This window comes from Polistes fuscatus, unplaced genomic scaffold (assembly GCF_010416935.1).
Source record: "Polistes fuscatus isolate 324 unplaced genomic scaffold, CU_Pfus_HIC Scaffold5, whole genome shotgun sequence".
Lineage (NCBI taxonomy): Eukaryota > Metazoa > Arthropoda > Insecta > Hymenoptera > Vespidae > Polistes > Polistes fuscatus.
Window position 1 is genome coordinate 9,788,295 of NW_025113129.1, and position 15,669 is coordinate 9,803,963.

Sequence of the window (15,669 nt, forward strand, 5' to 3'; positions counted from 1 at the left end):
ACGATAAATATAATTGATCGATTATTTATTTTTGAGAAAATATAAAAATATAAATATTGAATAAATTAAATTAAAATCTTATCATGTTCAAAAACGTTATCATGTTCATATGCACTCACTTTTTTATCACGTGCTGATGTAATCGAGCAAAAAATAGCTCTACTTGCACAAATTTATTGCAAATCAATTTACGAAAATAAAAGCGCTTGTTTTGTAAGGTTTACAGCCCTGTCGAAAGTCTACAACAAATATTACACCGGCATCATTAATCTAACCTCATTTTTGAGACGTCATGATAATGATTTCGTTCTAATGTATTGATTTTTTCTTTTAAACAATAAGTATTAATTAATAATAAAATAAATAAACGATATAATATTAATTTATGTACATTTGATATTATTTATCGTAGATAAAAATGGTAAGTTTGTGCTTTAATAAATAAAAATATAAATATATATTTATATTTATATATAAATTATATTTTATATTTTAGTTGTTCTACTCATTTTTCAAATCCTTGATTGGAAAAGATGTAGTTGTGGAATTAAAAAATGATCTGAGGTAATATTTATTTTAATTTATTCTTTCTAACCTAACAATAACAAAATATAATGTTACTACTACATACATTTACAGCATTTGTGGAACTTTACATTCTGTTGATCAATATCTAAATATTAAATTAACCGATATAAGTGTAACAGATCCAGACAAGTATCCTCACATGGTACGTAACATTAATTAATGATATTGCATTTCAATTGTTGCTTAATTAATTGCATTGATGAATTAAATTTCAGCTATCAGTAAAAAACTGTTTTATTCGTGGATCAGTAGTAAGATATGTACAATTACCTGGCGATGAAGTTGATACACAACTATTACAGGATGCAGCCCGTAAAGAAGCAGCCGTACAAACAAGATGATATGTTTTTCAAATGAAATATACTATTATTTTATTGAAACATTTTATACAAACTATATCAAGGACATCATCTTTAATAATCTAAATGTATGGTTATCGCATGTATTTAAGTTTTCTTTGCCATGTATTATCTTTTCATGTACAAAAACAGTTATAAAAGGTACACTTAAAAATGTTATTTTTGCAATTATAAACTTATTCAAACAAGAATGTAATTAGTGTGTTAACATTATTTTTCATCTTCATTACCCTCCTTTATATGGGTTTAGGGACCTTGATAATTCCTTCCTAGAACACTGAAAATACCTGCCTGGAATCTACAGTACGCAGTATTCCAAAACAATCACTAATTCAAGTAATAATTGTGCTCATTGTAGCTTGACTTAAGTGATCGAATAAGAACTAATTTTTTCAACGAGATAATACTGTTAACTATTTATCATTTTTTATTTATTATTTTTTAATAACATAGAAACAATTTTTATATAAAAATATAGACGTTATATTTGTATAACAATATATGGTGCAGTGTGTATTTTATCGTTCATATATAGGTCTATTTCTTCACTTATTGAAACGATAATACAAGTGTGCAATTTATATTTTAAGCTTATTGCCAATCTGCTAGAGTTTTGTCGTACCACAGATATCTTCCTTTTATTTCAGTGTTATTTGGTAACAATGCGCAATAAATTGGAGCTTCTGCACCTTGATCAGGTTTAAGATGTCCTTTGTGACTAGTCATATCTGTATCCACATAACCAGGATGTACAGCATTTACTGCTATGTCTTTACGGGAATCATTATTGAATTTAGCTTGATGTATGCCTGCTAAAGCAGAAACAGCTACCTTACTGGCAACATAAGCTGAATTGGACCAACCTTTTTCCAAATGAGTACCCTTTTTTGCTGATCTACAAGATATATTAATGGAAAGATGTATATAGGAGAGCATTATTAGAATATTATTTTAGAATCAGAAAATATTATTTATAACTTACTCAACAAATTCATGCATAAGGTTATCCAATTCCTCTTCCGTTAGATTCGGGTTAGATAATTTTTTTTTTAATGATTCACCGCTTAGATTTAACAGACGACCGGAACTACTGGACACATGTACAACACGACCATGTGGTCTCAGTAATGGATAAAGTTTGTCGCATACTTTCCTCAAACTAAAGTAATTGACCCTTACAGTTTCTTCCGCTTGATGTCCAAAAGGTTCAGTTGCATTTGTCTGTATTACAAAAATTTATTGTAAGATTTTACTTTAAAGGAAAAAAGATCTAAAAAAAGACAAATTATTTAACAATGACTTTCATACTTTGAAAGCAATTGCTGCGTTATTAACCAATACATCCAACCCATTGTGTTCTTTTTGCAAGTAATCGCGAAAATTATTGATACTGTTATCATCGGTAACATCAAGTTGATGAAATTTTGGCTTTAATCCTTCTCTTTCTAATTCTTTAACTGCATTTAAACCGCGTTGCTCGTCTCGTGCAGTTAGATAAACTATTCCATCAAATTGTTTACAAAGTCCTTTGACAATTGCAAAACCAATACCTTTGTTTCCACCAGTTACCTACACTTATAAATATATATTATAGTAATTTCTTTAAAATATTAAATATATTAATATTATTGAATTTTGATACGTACTACGGCGATGCGTTCCATGGTTCTACGTTTGTTAGAAAGTATAACCTGTCACTAAATCAATAAATATGGCGTCGTTGTATTAAATTAAACGTGTTAAATACTTAACGAATCGATACTTTCTTAGAATTACTCAAAGTAGAGAACGTTTACGATAAAAATAAAGAATAATTATTAAGTACTTTGTTCACCATTTATACTGATAACGATACTTATCTAATACAATGATTATGGCATTATGAAGATAATTAAACGATGATGCAAACAAACTTTTTTTTTTTCAAGAAATGACGCATGACAACGCGTTTTATAGATAAAAATGAAAAACTGTTATTGACTGTCATTAGTTTCAAATATAATATTTACATAAATTTAATACACATTTTATTTTATTATTAAAAGACTAATCGAATAATATTTCTAAACGAGCACATCTGTATTTTCTTGTACGGTTATTTCTAACAAGAACAATATTACTTTTTCTGTTGATCATTGCTATTATAGATTGTATCGTAACATATCCTATCCCAACTGTTTGGCCTATGGAAAGTGAAAAATGTCCTTGTGTTAGATATCCCATTACTTCCCTGTCGCATGATTTTCTAACTTCTTTACAATCTGGTAAATAAAGTTTAGACATTATTTGAGAATGTTCCAATACAGTTTTACGACTTTTATTTAATAACTTCTGTCTTAAATTTTTTATTTCAACTACATCGTTCGTTCCTTTGATAATTTCTTCAAACGTATTACTTATTTTGTTTTCTAACGTCTTTCTATGACGTATTCTTTGTTTTCTATATTGTTTTAACAATAACAAATGATTCTTCCGTAAAATCTTTCGTCTACTTTCATTTGGATCTTTATTTAATTTTTCTTCCGGTCCCGACCAACGTTTATTGTTCTTCAATTGTTTTAAATCTAAATCAGTTGGTTCACATATTATCGCAAACGTTCTTAGACAGCCTTTATTTACAGTAGATATTCTGACACGTATTAAACAATTTTCGCTATTTAATCCATTATCTAAATTAATTTTAGAAGTAGGAACTTTATGTTTTTTTGATTTAAAGGAAGAAAGATTCATTTGTAATTGCGTTAACGTGGTTCGGTTTCTTAAAATATAGAAATCTTCTTTTCCTGACCATTCTTTCATTAATATATTCCATTGACAATAGAAAGGACTAGAAATAGCAAACTTTATAAAATTAACTCGTCTGTTAGATGGATATTTAAAATATTTCTTTTCCAATTCTTCTTTTGTAATAAGAGCTTCTTTTTTGTAGGCAGGTGTATCGGGTTCATTAATATCCGGTGAATTTGTATTAAGAGTTTCTAATGCTATTAATTTAGACTCTCTTAATGCTCCGACTCTTGCACAACGAAGAATGAAACCAAGCCAGAATGGCATTGCCCATCTTGATGGTATGATAATGTCAATGCCTGATCCTAAACCTATTAATAAAAGTTCATATTAATGAAAAGTTAAGTATTATTAAAATATATTTTTAATGAAACTTGAACAAACCTCTACTAAAACTTCCAGGATTCTGAATAACGAGTATGGGAATTTTGGCCATTATATCTTCTTTGAAAAGATTATCATTGCTTACACCAGGAACCAGATTGCTGCTTCTTAATTTGTTAATTAAACCAGTAGGCACGCATGATTTACTAATTCTCTCACGCAAATTTTTATCCCATATTGGACTATTATTAACATGAGCTGGTGGATTGTATATTTTTTCAAAATGTGTCGTCAGTTTCTCTGGTTTTGTTCTTTTTTCAGGTAAATAAAAACGTGGATCTAGAACAGTCAGTCCAAAGACCATATTTGGTGGTAATTGATTAGGTGAGTCTAGTGATTGCAATGCTTGCCATAATTGCTCTTGGATTTTGAAAGCTTTACAATTTTCTTGATCATCATAATAATCTTTATACCACAAATCGGTAACGATAAGAATATCTTTTTTATTTTCTGTAACATCTTCATAACCTTTGTTTGATTTATCTTTTGTTGTTGATAAATTTTTTTTCATATCAAGTAATTTAAGCGAATTTGTTAAAACACTTAGTGCCAATGGACCACACAGTCTAAATCTATTTAAAGTGCCTTTCAATAAATTCATTTGACAATTATTTTCATTGATATAAGAATTTTGTAACTGATTCGACGATGTTGATTCTTCATTTTTGGTTATACAAGGACTAAAATTAAAACTGGATATAATATTAGTCAAAATGTCATCATAAAAAGCTGGGTGAACCCAAATCCAGATAGTTCTTTGATTGCAGCAATTGGGCCTCCATAGAAAGTGTACGTTCCCTATAGGATATAGTGGAAAACTATTTCTTTTGAAAAACATTACAGTACCTTCTCTCATACCATTAATGTACATTTTAGCAGCAAACGTTAATGTGGTTGGATTGCAATGCGATCTCAAAGTTTCTTTTAAAATATCTTCCGGTCCAATGATTTCTATACAAGAGTAATAAGAAAGATCTTGTATCAAACAATGTTCTGTAATGGACCGAAAATTAGCTTTAAAGCATTTATCATTTGCAAAGTTAGCGATTTTATATCCCCACTGTTCAATCATATGAAATCGTTTGGCATGCCAAATATGAGTTTCTAGCCAAATTTTATTTCGTTGTCTTTTATTGTATTCCAGAAGTAAATTAGATGGACGTCTGCGATATTTACGTGAAGGCCTTTTGCTTTTCGGAGGAAAACCAGATTTACCCATTTGACTTATATGCGCTTCCCGTAATTTTCTTGGTAATCTTTTCGCATTATGTGACATAACTCGTCTACGCATATGTATGGGAAGCTTTTGAAAAATCAGTTTTGTTTGTCGAGGATTTTCTACAGATAACAATAAAATGATTAACGTAATTATTAGTGGTCAAATTTATTTGGTAAAAGAAAGCGTAAATATATATTTTTTAAAGACATTATTACTGGTTATCCTTACGATGTAAAAAAATATAGGTAACCCTTGAAGAACACGTTTAATTGGTTCAGTGTTCTTTGAAACATATACATTTGTAAATAATGTGTATGTAATGTGTATATATTTTAATTAAAATGGAGTGGAACTGAAAAGTCATAGACGTGATTTTTTCAATTTCGCGATAAAAGTTATAATTCTCTTATAATCCTGAACAATTTTGCCTTTGACCATAACTCCCTATTTTATCAAACAAATGACATATTTGGAAATAATTTTATATCAAATAATATATGTATTTTATTCTTTTTCAAAAGAATTACTCGAAAATCGTGTAGTTTGAAACCGTGTAATTCGGTGGAAAGTATCCGTGTTCTTCAAGTACCGTGCTTTTCAGGGGTTACTTGTACTATAAAAATCAATAAAATGATCGCTTACCTATTGAACGAGTCATTGATAAAATTTCACCAGCCCTCGCCTTAGCTAATTTCATAATAGAAACATCAATGGGCAATGATTCTGTTCCACCCAAAAATTCATCAAATTGTTCTTTCTTCTCCATGTTGATAAAATTATAATTTAAGACTAATGATTTATTTGTAATTCTTATTTAAATATTTTTAAAGATTCATTTCCAATTATAAATTCTTTACTCATTTAACAATAATTTCTTTAATATAATATTTTCATAATATAACCTCTTAAACGAAGCATTACTAAACGTTTTAAAGTCACGTGGACGAATGTGCAGATCTGTTATTTTTCACTCCGCTATTGAGCATAACCTGAGCGTCACCTATGCCTATCGGCGTAGAACTAAAACTCAGTATGGAGTATGCAAATTACACATTCGAATATAATAGAATTTACTTTATAATTATAAAGAAAAATATATTAATTGTTCGTTTATAAAAGATGATTAATCACCAGATAATGTTTTAAAATATTAGATGTTACACTTTTTAACGCATAATAAAATATAATGTTGGAAAATCAAAAACAAGAATGAAGAACGCGGTTAGTATTATTAAAAAATTAAACAAGAAAAGAAAAAAGAAATGGAGTACGTCTATGGATGTTATAGTAACCAATTAACATTTTATAACAGATTTACTTTGAAAAACATTAAATGATAAGTTTATTACCTGTAAAACTGTCAATAGTCCGTAGATTCATCGGTCGGTGATGTGTGCTACATCTATTTACTGTCACTCATGCAATTTCAGGAAACAAAATAAGAATTTCTTGTGGCTTTCGTAGAATTTCTCTTATTGCATTTTGTGCTATATTCAAATTTGTTATATGAATGGATTGTATGTCATAGGATTAATTAATGGCCAATATGTTTTTACTGTCACTTATGTTTATAAATATAATTACAATAACTCTGTTTCTTTAGTTCGAGATATAAGAAGCCGCGCGTAACCATAAGTGTAAACAGTCGGTCGCATCTTTCCTCTTAGGTAAGTTCTTCGTCATATTTGATATACAGGGTATCCTAAAAGTCGTTTTACCGAAAAAAGAAAAACGAAACAAAAAATCGATACATATTTATTTATTATCATAATAATTTGGTTTTTCATTTCAAGATGCGAATCTCTAGTTATATTATAGTTAAAAAAGTATAGGTTCACGAGAGATGTCAAATATCTGTTAAAAAAATGTCTAATTTTTTAGTTCGGTAAAACGACATTTGAGATATCCATCAATTATCGAGAAAAGATTAAGCATCCATCTATTCTCAATTAACATAATATCAATAACTTGTTTATTTTTACACAATTATTTTCCAGAATGAATAATATGTGGCCAGACGATGGAATACTCAAAATTGTATTATTTCTTCTAATTGCTTGTTACTACGTTGGAGAAACGAAATCTTGCCGATATTGGTGCAGAACGCAAGATCTTCGATATTACTGCTGTAATAATCGGAAAAGTGAAATGTCAAAGGAACCAATGTGGCAATCTTTTTCAATACCATGGTTTTGGTTTAATTTTGGAGAATCGTATTGGCCGCATTTAACACATTCATCGTGGGAGATGAAAAAGAAAATGATGAAACGTTGTCCACCATTGAGATCGCATTGTTCACGATCTTATGATTGGTATGATGCGCCCATGCTTTGCGATGAAGATGATCAATGCCAAAGTAAAGAGAAATGTTGTTACGACGTTTGTCTCGAACATAAAACTTGCAAGCCCGCGGAATAGTAGTTGCGCAGATATCAAGGGATACGTGCGCGCACGTTTAACAGGGTAACAGGATGGAAAGAGTAAAACTATACGTTTTTGGTCGTCACCATTAATAATTCGGCGTTTCTAAAACTCGTAACACAGAACATCTAAATGCTTTCTCTCTCATTCTGTTTATTCTCTTTCTGATCATTTACGTAATCGATCAGCGGAATTGTAGAATAATATTTAGTTAACATTGATGTATTCGAGAAGTGACCGTACGAACCAGTTTAAACGACAGAATTTACGTGGGACCAAGAGAACAAGCAGCGAAGCAGGCTCGTCGTATGCTAATCGCAACGATTCTTAGCGAGTTACATCTCAATTAAGAGCCACGCAGTGATCCTGTTAATTAATGAATATAACTTTTAACAGGATATACTTAACCATTAAAATGCTCGTAGAGGAATGATCGTATAATTGTTCCTATCACATTTCTACAATCGTCTCGATTTCAATTTTGTCCTCCTGTTTATTTGGTGTGAAAATTTTAAAGGAAATAATATTTCTCGACTTTCTAGTATATTCTAGTATATACTTTGGTAATGAGAAATGTGTTTAAGAAAATAAAGATGAAATTTATTGTTAATGATACATTTGATAATAATTATAATAACGATCGAGAAAACATGGTTCTGCGCTTACCACGTGACTACCCTTCGTTACTATGGTACGATGGTAATGAGAAAATACGACCAGGTGGATCCCATGAATCCATGAATTGGGTCTTGGCCTACTACCTATATATATATACCTAAGTATACCTACCTACATCAATCTTGAACTTCGGAGCCCTTTGTAAGGGTACCTCATTCCGGCACGCGCATAATTGGTCCCGAATTGGCTCGAGCTGATTATTTCATTCCTGTGGACTTAATGGGCGCCAGAGGGCGTTTAAGCGATTCAGATAAGGGCTTGGCGTATACAGCAGATGCATGCTATGCCTGCGTGAGGTGGGATCCGAGTCCTCTTAAATCAAGATTATCAAGTTGTTTGTTTTAAGGCGATTTAAGTCATTATCTTAAGACTCGATGACGCGCAAACAAGATACATACGCGATGTTAATGCATAAATTGTAAGTTTAATCTTTTGATTATTTTTTTTTAACGTTCCTTTAATTGGATGACAACAAATTCTTCATAATCAAATGAAGATACTAAGCTTTTTATTTATATCTTACGATTAATTATCTCGAATATTTTATTCACAATCAATGTCATCTTAATTACTGTACGCATTTTACCAACTGCTTCTTTTGTTTTTAATCTCTTGTTGTAAGAAAAAAGTATGATTACTTTGCAGAAAGATCAAATCAAGCGATAACATTGATGTACCGGTCGAAGAAGTGCAATCACTGTATCCTGCTGCGAGGAAGATTTTTTCTCTTCTAAGAAAACGCACGATGCTATTTCATTGACAAAACAGTGAGTTGCCAAGTAAAACAAGTTTCTGAGTCCCGTTTGCGGCGTCCTATCTGTCTACGTTAGTTGCATATTAAAAAGGTGCGTTTTTGAAGATTTTTTTGGATGAAACCTTAGGATAGGTGTTTTGAAAAAAGATTAAAAACTTAAGTTTAGTTCTTTTGTTTCGAAAAAGATTGTAGTAAATCCAAATAAGTGTAATTGTATACTTTCATATATTTTCCTTTTATATAATTTCAGAATTGAAAGTACAATTGCTAATTCCAAGTATCATGAAAATGTTAAAATATGAATCAAATTTAATAAAAACAGAATATAATCAATTCGATGTAAGAAAGTTCTTCGAATTAGAGATGTTTCATTTTAAAACTGATCAGTGAATAAACACAATATCTGACATAAGAACGTCGTCAATGGTCCGTAGAACAAACCTTTTTACGGATTCTACTCCTGTTGTGCATTCACCAGACATGCCGCACTGTGTTAAAGAATAAAAGAATGGAAGTGAGACTGGTATTGGAATGGGAATGGAATCTCGTATGTGGCGCATGCGCCGTCGAGTGTTCATTCATTCATTCGATTCATTCATTCATTCTTTCATTCATTCATCGATCTTTACTATGCATGTACAACATCTATAATTTCGGAGTTATTTATTAAAATCATATTCAAAATTTTCATGGACGAACAAATAACGATATTTTGTTTTCAAAAGCGGACGATTAATATTTCTTTGTTTTTTTTTTATTATTTCAGAAAGCAATTTATCGGAAGATTTATTTTCTTGAAGTTTGAACATCTATGCTGTCGATACGATTACCAAGTTTCTTATTCAAAATCTTTACGTGCTCGATAATAATGTGTATGTGTGTGTCTGTGTGTGGGGATGAAGAGGGTAAAGAAAATACGAAGAGGAAACTCGATGGAGGGTCGAGAATGACTATACTCCTTCCGAGATGCTCGCCTTGGCAGCGACTGATGGTGTCTCGTGTGCGGTAGTTACCCAAGAGTGGGAGTAGTATGATTCGGCTGCTGGAGTTGAATGGTGGGGAAAGAGCGCACCTATACCGGCAGCACGGAACTCGAAAGAACGTCGTGTTCAGCGGTATTCGCTTGCGAGCCGCCGTTGGAAGCGGATCGCTATTCTGCGGACGCTGATCTGTACTTCGCACGCCGCGAATTATTTACCGATACGAATTATCATCCCTGTCGTCTGTCATTTTGATTTCGCTTCTAGTTAGTATACGAATAGGCTGCTAGATCAATTTAGATAGAAATAATTTAAATTTTTGTTCATTCGAATATACGTTTGAGTTGATTGTTTATTTTATTTTCCTTTTTTTTTTTTTATTTATTGACATGCGTCAAATTTGAACAATTAAATGGTTGTAGAGAAAAGAAAAAGAGATTGAGTGGTAAGGAAATCGTAAAGATCAATTTGCACGTGAAATTATTTAAAAAGGATAATAGGAGATATTTTGTATAGAATAAAATAAGAATTAGATAAGTCGAAGATTTCGAGAAAAGGCGAAGAAAACGTTGACCGGTTGACCGGTAGAGCGCGGAACGGTGTACCGGACGGTTCGCGATAAAATTCACGGTGGAAAGTGCTACACGCTCCGATTCACCGTGCGTTATCCGAAGAAACAGGAGGCAGAGGAAGGAAGAAAAGAAGGAAGAGACAGAGAGAGAAAGAGAGAGAGAGAGAAAGACTTCACGCTCGTCGAAGAGAGATTAAAAGAACAGAACCGATCTTCTTGAAGAAAATTTAAAAGTTTCAATAGACGATTCGTTCGTTAATCGAAATTTCTTGGACAAACTCGTATTCGATGCACCCCACTCCGGTGTGCTTATCTTTTTCATAGATAGAACATTTTAAACGACGTTCCGAGTTACACTCATCCTTTAACGATTTCTAATTTTTAAATTTGAAGAAAAGACTTTCTGGTATACATCGGATTTCAATTCACCATCAAGATGATTACTGGATTCGTTTTGACGCTGTTGATCTTCGCCGGCGGCATTTACTGTCAAAGTGAGTACACCGTTTTATTGTTTTTATTTATTACGTTATGATTTTATATATGTCAACGAATTTTTTTAAAAACGATTTTCATATTTGCATCTTACAATTAGTCCCTTGATCGTGTTTGTTATATTGGGGGTAACGGACTATTTATTATTTAATTTGATCATAATTATTCTACGAAGTGAACATGGATAATTGATGTTTACATAGATTATTTCTGTAATTATTTTATGATTATTATTATTAATGATTGATTTCATATTTAATGACAACGGGCAGGAAAAGCATTCCTCATAGGGTCGTTCCTCCGAGAAACGGAAAACGAAAATGCAGAGCGATGACGTTAAGCGATATATTCCGTAGAAACGGTATCGGAAGTATGGAGTAGCAGCATTATACTTAACCACGCGATGCTTGGAATTATAACATAGCTTGTAACGATGAATTCTCATAGGCGATTCGGATTGCTGAACTCTCTGTATATCCCTCTTTTACGCTCTCGATTTCTTTATATTTTCTAACATATCTTTCTCTCTTTCTCTCTTTCTATATATACACAGGGTGTCCTATAATTGGTAGTACAAACGGAGCAGGGGGTGATTCTATATAAAAAAAAAAACTAACAATAAGTCGAAAATGTAGAATAAAATTTGTTAATATAAGGTTTTGTTTTCGGGAAAAATACGTTGAAAAATTTGTTGAGTACGCATGCACTCGATTTAGTTTCAGCTTGATGGATTTCTTTATCTTACTTTCGGGTATTTCGGAGAATATTTTTGTGCTTCTTAATATGTTCACAAATATTGTTAGTATAATGATATTTCTTATATCGGTTCTACTCTTATGCTTATCGAACAAGGCTTTTAACTTCCAGGGTTGCAAGCTCAGTCAAGTTTACAAGTACATACTCGACAAATTTGTAAAGATAATTTTTCTTAATAACAGAAACTTATGCGAACAAATTTTATTTTACATTTTTGATTAATGTTAGTTTCTTCCTGCTTGTTTGCCCTAGCAGTTACAAAACACTCTGTTTGTATGTATTCATATTTTAAAAATTATTAATAACGTCCATTGACGTAAGAAGATATTCTAAAGTTTGAAAACAGATGCTTCCACTTTTCTGTCTTATAATATCCAAACTCCGTGATAAAACACTGTTTATTTGCGTATTTAAGATACCTTCTTAATCATCGATCAAACGAAAATTTTTATTTATAAAACACACGATATCCAACGTCACGATTCTTCCACGATCCATATTTTGCTTCTAAACTATTCGCAGATAATAGTAATAATAAATACCTTTGTATTCTTATTTATCATTATGCATCATCGATCTCGCAGTAAATGCAGATAAGATAAAATTGAATTCTTCGGAATTAATTCATTTCCTTATCATACAAAGGTGAACAATTTAAATAAAATTCTTCAAACTTTTAGAATATATACGCATGCAAACATGCATATACGTTGTTCTAGAAATTCGGGATTAGGGAAAGGGATGAATAAAAAGAAGATTTGGAGAATAGAAGCGCGAAAGAAAATTCTTGAAGCAAACGTGAGCGGATTTAAATTTCGATCAGAAAGAAAATCGAAGTATTTTGTTCGGTTTTCTTTTTCTATTTACATTCATAGTCACGTAGCTTTTTTTTTTGTTTGAAACATTTTTATGTAGAAAAAAAAGTACAAAAGAGAAAGTTAGATACCTGACCAAATTCGGTCGGAGGGGTGAAGATGTTTTTCGTGTCTTTTAAATTTCTAAAAATTTAGATCGAATTGTAAATACTCGGGTTTTCTTTTTAAATGGAGATCGTTGTTAAAGGATTGCTAACGTTTTTCGATATTTTCGGTATTAGGTTTTTGGTAGACCAGTAATACAGGTCTATTCGGGTTTATTCGGGTTTCCGAAAGAAGAAGAAAAGAATAAGAAAGGAAATAAAGTTTCTTCGCAGGTTCTATTCCTTTGATAGTGTTTGCATTGTTACAAGTATACAATAGCTAGGAAAGCATTTACAAACCAATACTCGGTACATCCGTGTAATTGTTCAGGATGGGCCTTTCACGGATCCTTTTTTTTGTTGAATATATTGAGAATGAATCAATCCTGAAGGATTTTCTTTCGTATTTTTTCTTCTTCTTTAAATAGAATTCTTATTTCCGTTCTGCATGTATCACACGTGTATACACATAAATAGAATTTTTCTTTCAAATTTGTGTCGTTTATATAAATTACAGCTTCCTTGAAAAGAAATCGATCAGGGGATTAACGAGTATCTAACAATAAGTAAGAGCATAAATACTTGGATGGGATGAATAATTATCAACCTAACACAAAAATAATATTTTTATTCGTTTGGTCAAACTGACATTTAAACTGAGTCTAATTGTAAGATGTGAAAAGATACTTTATAATTTCTAATCAAAATAAAAAAAGAAGTATTAAGTTGCCCGTAAAAAAAGAATTCGTGTCGATTTTTATATTGAATACAAAATTAATAAGTTTATTTTGTTGTTGTTAATTCCAAACTTATCAACCTACCTATTTGCATATACCTTAAAGTATGTATTATACTTTTAAATAAAGGGGAGGAAGGGAACTATAAGTGAGACCACCCGCGCGCGATATCTTCCTACAAATTTTCAAGGACTTTTGGAGAACTCGCAATAGCATATCGTCTTTTACAAAGAAGGGTACTTATAATAAGGGAGGGTGATCTTTAAGAAGGATCACAATTCGCCCGCCCACGGTGTTCTCCGATCTTAGACAACCCACCTTTACATTTATACACATTCACACGTATACAGACACACAAACACACACACACACATACACATACACATATGTAAATTCCTCGTTTATAATTACTATCTTCGATTCTTTACCGAACGATAATCGATGATACGTGATCACTTTTCATAAACTATTATATATTATACAAAGAGTATAACCTTATTGAATAAAAAGAAAAAAAAATAGATGATGATGAAGAAGAAAAAAATGTCTAGCAACTTCCGATATGCTATGAGTAATACTTCGAACAATTTTTTCTTCGATGTATGTTATACGTAGGTGGAGTAGAGCGGAACGTTTAGTATGGATAAATGTATCGCGATCACGTTCGACTCGAGTCGAATGGAGGAACAACCAAGTGATTTTAAAATATCGACTCATGGTACATCTGCCTTTTAGTAGACCCTTTTAATTGATCCAAATTGATTAAAATTCTACACTACCAGTTCCAAATTTGTTATTTGATTTCTCAAAAAATTGGATCAAAAAAAGTTAAAATATTCAATGATTCCGAAATTGAGTAAATTGAGTTCAAAGATTTTAAATAGAAATATAAAACAGTATTAGAATGCCCACAAAGTCTTCAGTATCAGCCAAAAATTCGTAGCATGCATGTATCTTATTTCTATAATATATAAATTGAGGAGTCAATTTTATTGTTTTTTGGTAATTGGTGATTGGTAATTTTTTACAAAATAAATGTCCTACAATAAAATGATAGAACCCAGAGCGTTTAAATAATTTTAGGTCATTTTGAGAGTCCTAACTACCTGTTGAACTTGGATCAATTATCGTTCGTCGTGGGTAATCCTTTTTTAAATAAAATAAATGATCGTTACTGTTTTAGATTTTAATATAAATTCTAATAGTATGGTTTGCTTTGTTTCCGTCTGTCTCGTTCTTGCTTCTCTGAGAGAACTTTTTGGTTGCTAAGAACGTCCCTCTTTTTCTTCTTCTCTTTCTGTTTCTTTCTCCTTCTCTCGTTATTCTCTCGTGGCTGTCACCAAGGCGATGATGTATGATTCTCATGGCGCGAGAACGGCCGTCGTCATCGGTGAAACCGGCTAAGTAAGAAGCCTTCCTTCCTTCTTTATTTTGTTTTCTAAATACGACGAGTTTAGGATTAATGTTTCACGTAAGATATTGTGTCTGTTAGAAAGGATAGACATAAGGGACAGATGTCATACTCGGTTAACTTTGATCGAGCAATAGAAAGCTTGTATGCACTTTCTGCGTTAGATCAGTCTCGTTAGTGCAATTAGTACGATTTCTCTTCACTCTTGGTAGATGCATTGAGAATGTATTTACTTACATAGATAGATTAAAAAAGAGGGACATAATATGTAGTATGTTTTCTGGATGTATTTCAGAGATTATCTAGTATCTTCAAAAGACACAGAAATAAAGTTTGACCATTGGACGAAATAAGAACGTTTCTTTTTACGGTTTCTTAATTTCTTTTCCTTCTTCTTTTATATTCCGTAGAGTCAGCCTTTAATGGTCTTTCAGAAGCTCTCTTTTTTTAGTTAGACCCTCGCACCCAACCGAAAAGAGGTGTAAATTGCTTCCTACCTATCAACCTTTCGTATCGTTTCTTGCCCGAACCAAATAACTATCTTCAATTGGAAGATAATCGAATTGCTCTG

The 15,669-nt window shown here is 31.6% G+C and overlaps 4 protein-coding genes and 1 long non-coding RNA gene across 5 annotated transcripts in view; 3 read left to right on the forward strand and 2 right to left on the reverse strand.

Annotated features, from left to right (window-relative positions):
• The first annotated feature begins 378 nt into the window (after positions 1-378).
• On the forward strand, positions 379-1,138 carry LOC122521987 (U6 snRNA-associated Sm-like protein LSm2). The gene is made up of 4 exons (XM_043642748.1): positions 379-421; positions 497-564; positions 640-730; positions 804-1,138. Exons 1-4 carry the CDS (start codon positions 419-421, stop codon positions 927-929), a joined length of 288 nt encoding a protein of 95 aa, XP_043498683.1. The 5' UTR covers positions 379-418; the 3' UTR covers positions 930-1,138.
• On the reverse strand, positions 932-2,877 carry LOC122521985 (carbonyl reductase [NADPH] 1-like). The gene is made up of 4 exons (XM_043642747.1): positions 2,594-2,877; positions 2,256-2,516; positions 1,930-2,168; positions 932-1,842 (listed from the first exon to the last, which is right to left on the reverse strand). The coding sequence occupies exons 1-4, from the start codon at positions 2,609-2,611 to the stop codon at positions 1,539-1,541; spliced, it is 822 nt and encodes a 273-aa protein (XP_043498682.1). The 5' UTR covers positions 2,612-2,877; the 3' UTR covers positions 932-1,538.
• A 65-nt stretch (positions 2,878-2,942) lies between these two features.
• On the reverse strand, positions 2,943-6,146 carry LOC122521984 (ribonucleases P/MRP protein subunit POP1). Its single transcript, XM_043642746.1, has 3 exons — positions 5,980-6,146; positions 4,119-5,456; positions 2,943-4,045 (listed from the first exon to the last, which is right to left on the reverse strand). The coding sequence occupies exons 1-3, from the start codon at positions 6,101-6,103 to the stop codon at positions 2,994-2,996; spliced, it is 2,514 nt and encodes an 837-aa protein (XP_043498681.1). The 5' UTR covers positions 6,104-6,146; the 3' UTR covers positions 2,943-2,993.
• Positions 6,147-8,383: 2,237 nt separating this feature from the next.
• LOC122521988 lies at positions 8,384-9,599 on the forward strand. The gene is made up of 3 exons (XR_006304964.1): positions 8,384-8,854; positions 9,082-9,281; positions 9,441-9,599. It is a non-coding gene; the product is annotated as an uncharacterized LOC122521988 (long non-coding RNA).
• A 662-nt stretch (positions 9,600-10,261) lies between these two features.
• The window catches only part of LOC122522343, a 46,350-nt gene continuing 40,942 nt past the window's right edge, over positions 10,262-15,669 (forward strand). The window contains exon 1 of the mRNA XM_043643386.1: positions 10,262-11,235. Coding sequence (XP_043499321.1) covers positions 11,178-11,235 — 58 coding nt within the window. The 5' untranslated portion in view covers positions 10,262-11,177. The remainder of the gene's footprint in view (positions 11,236-15,669) is intronic.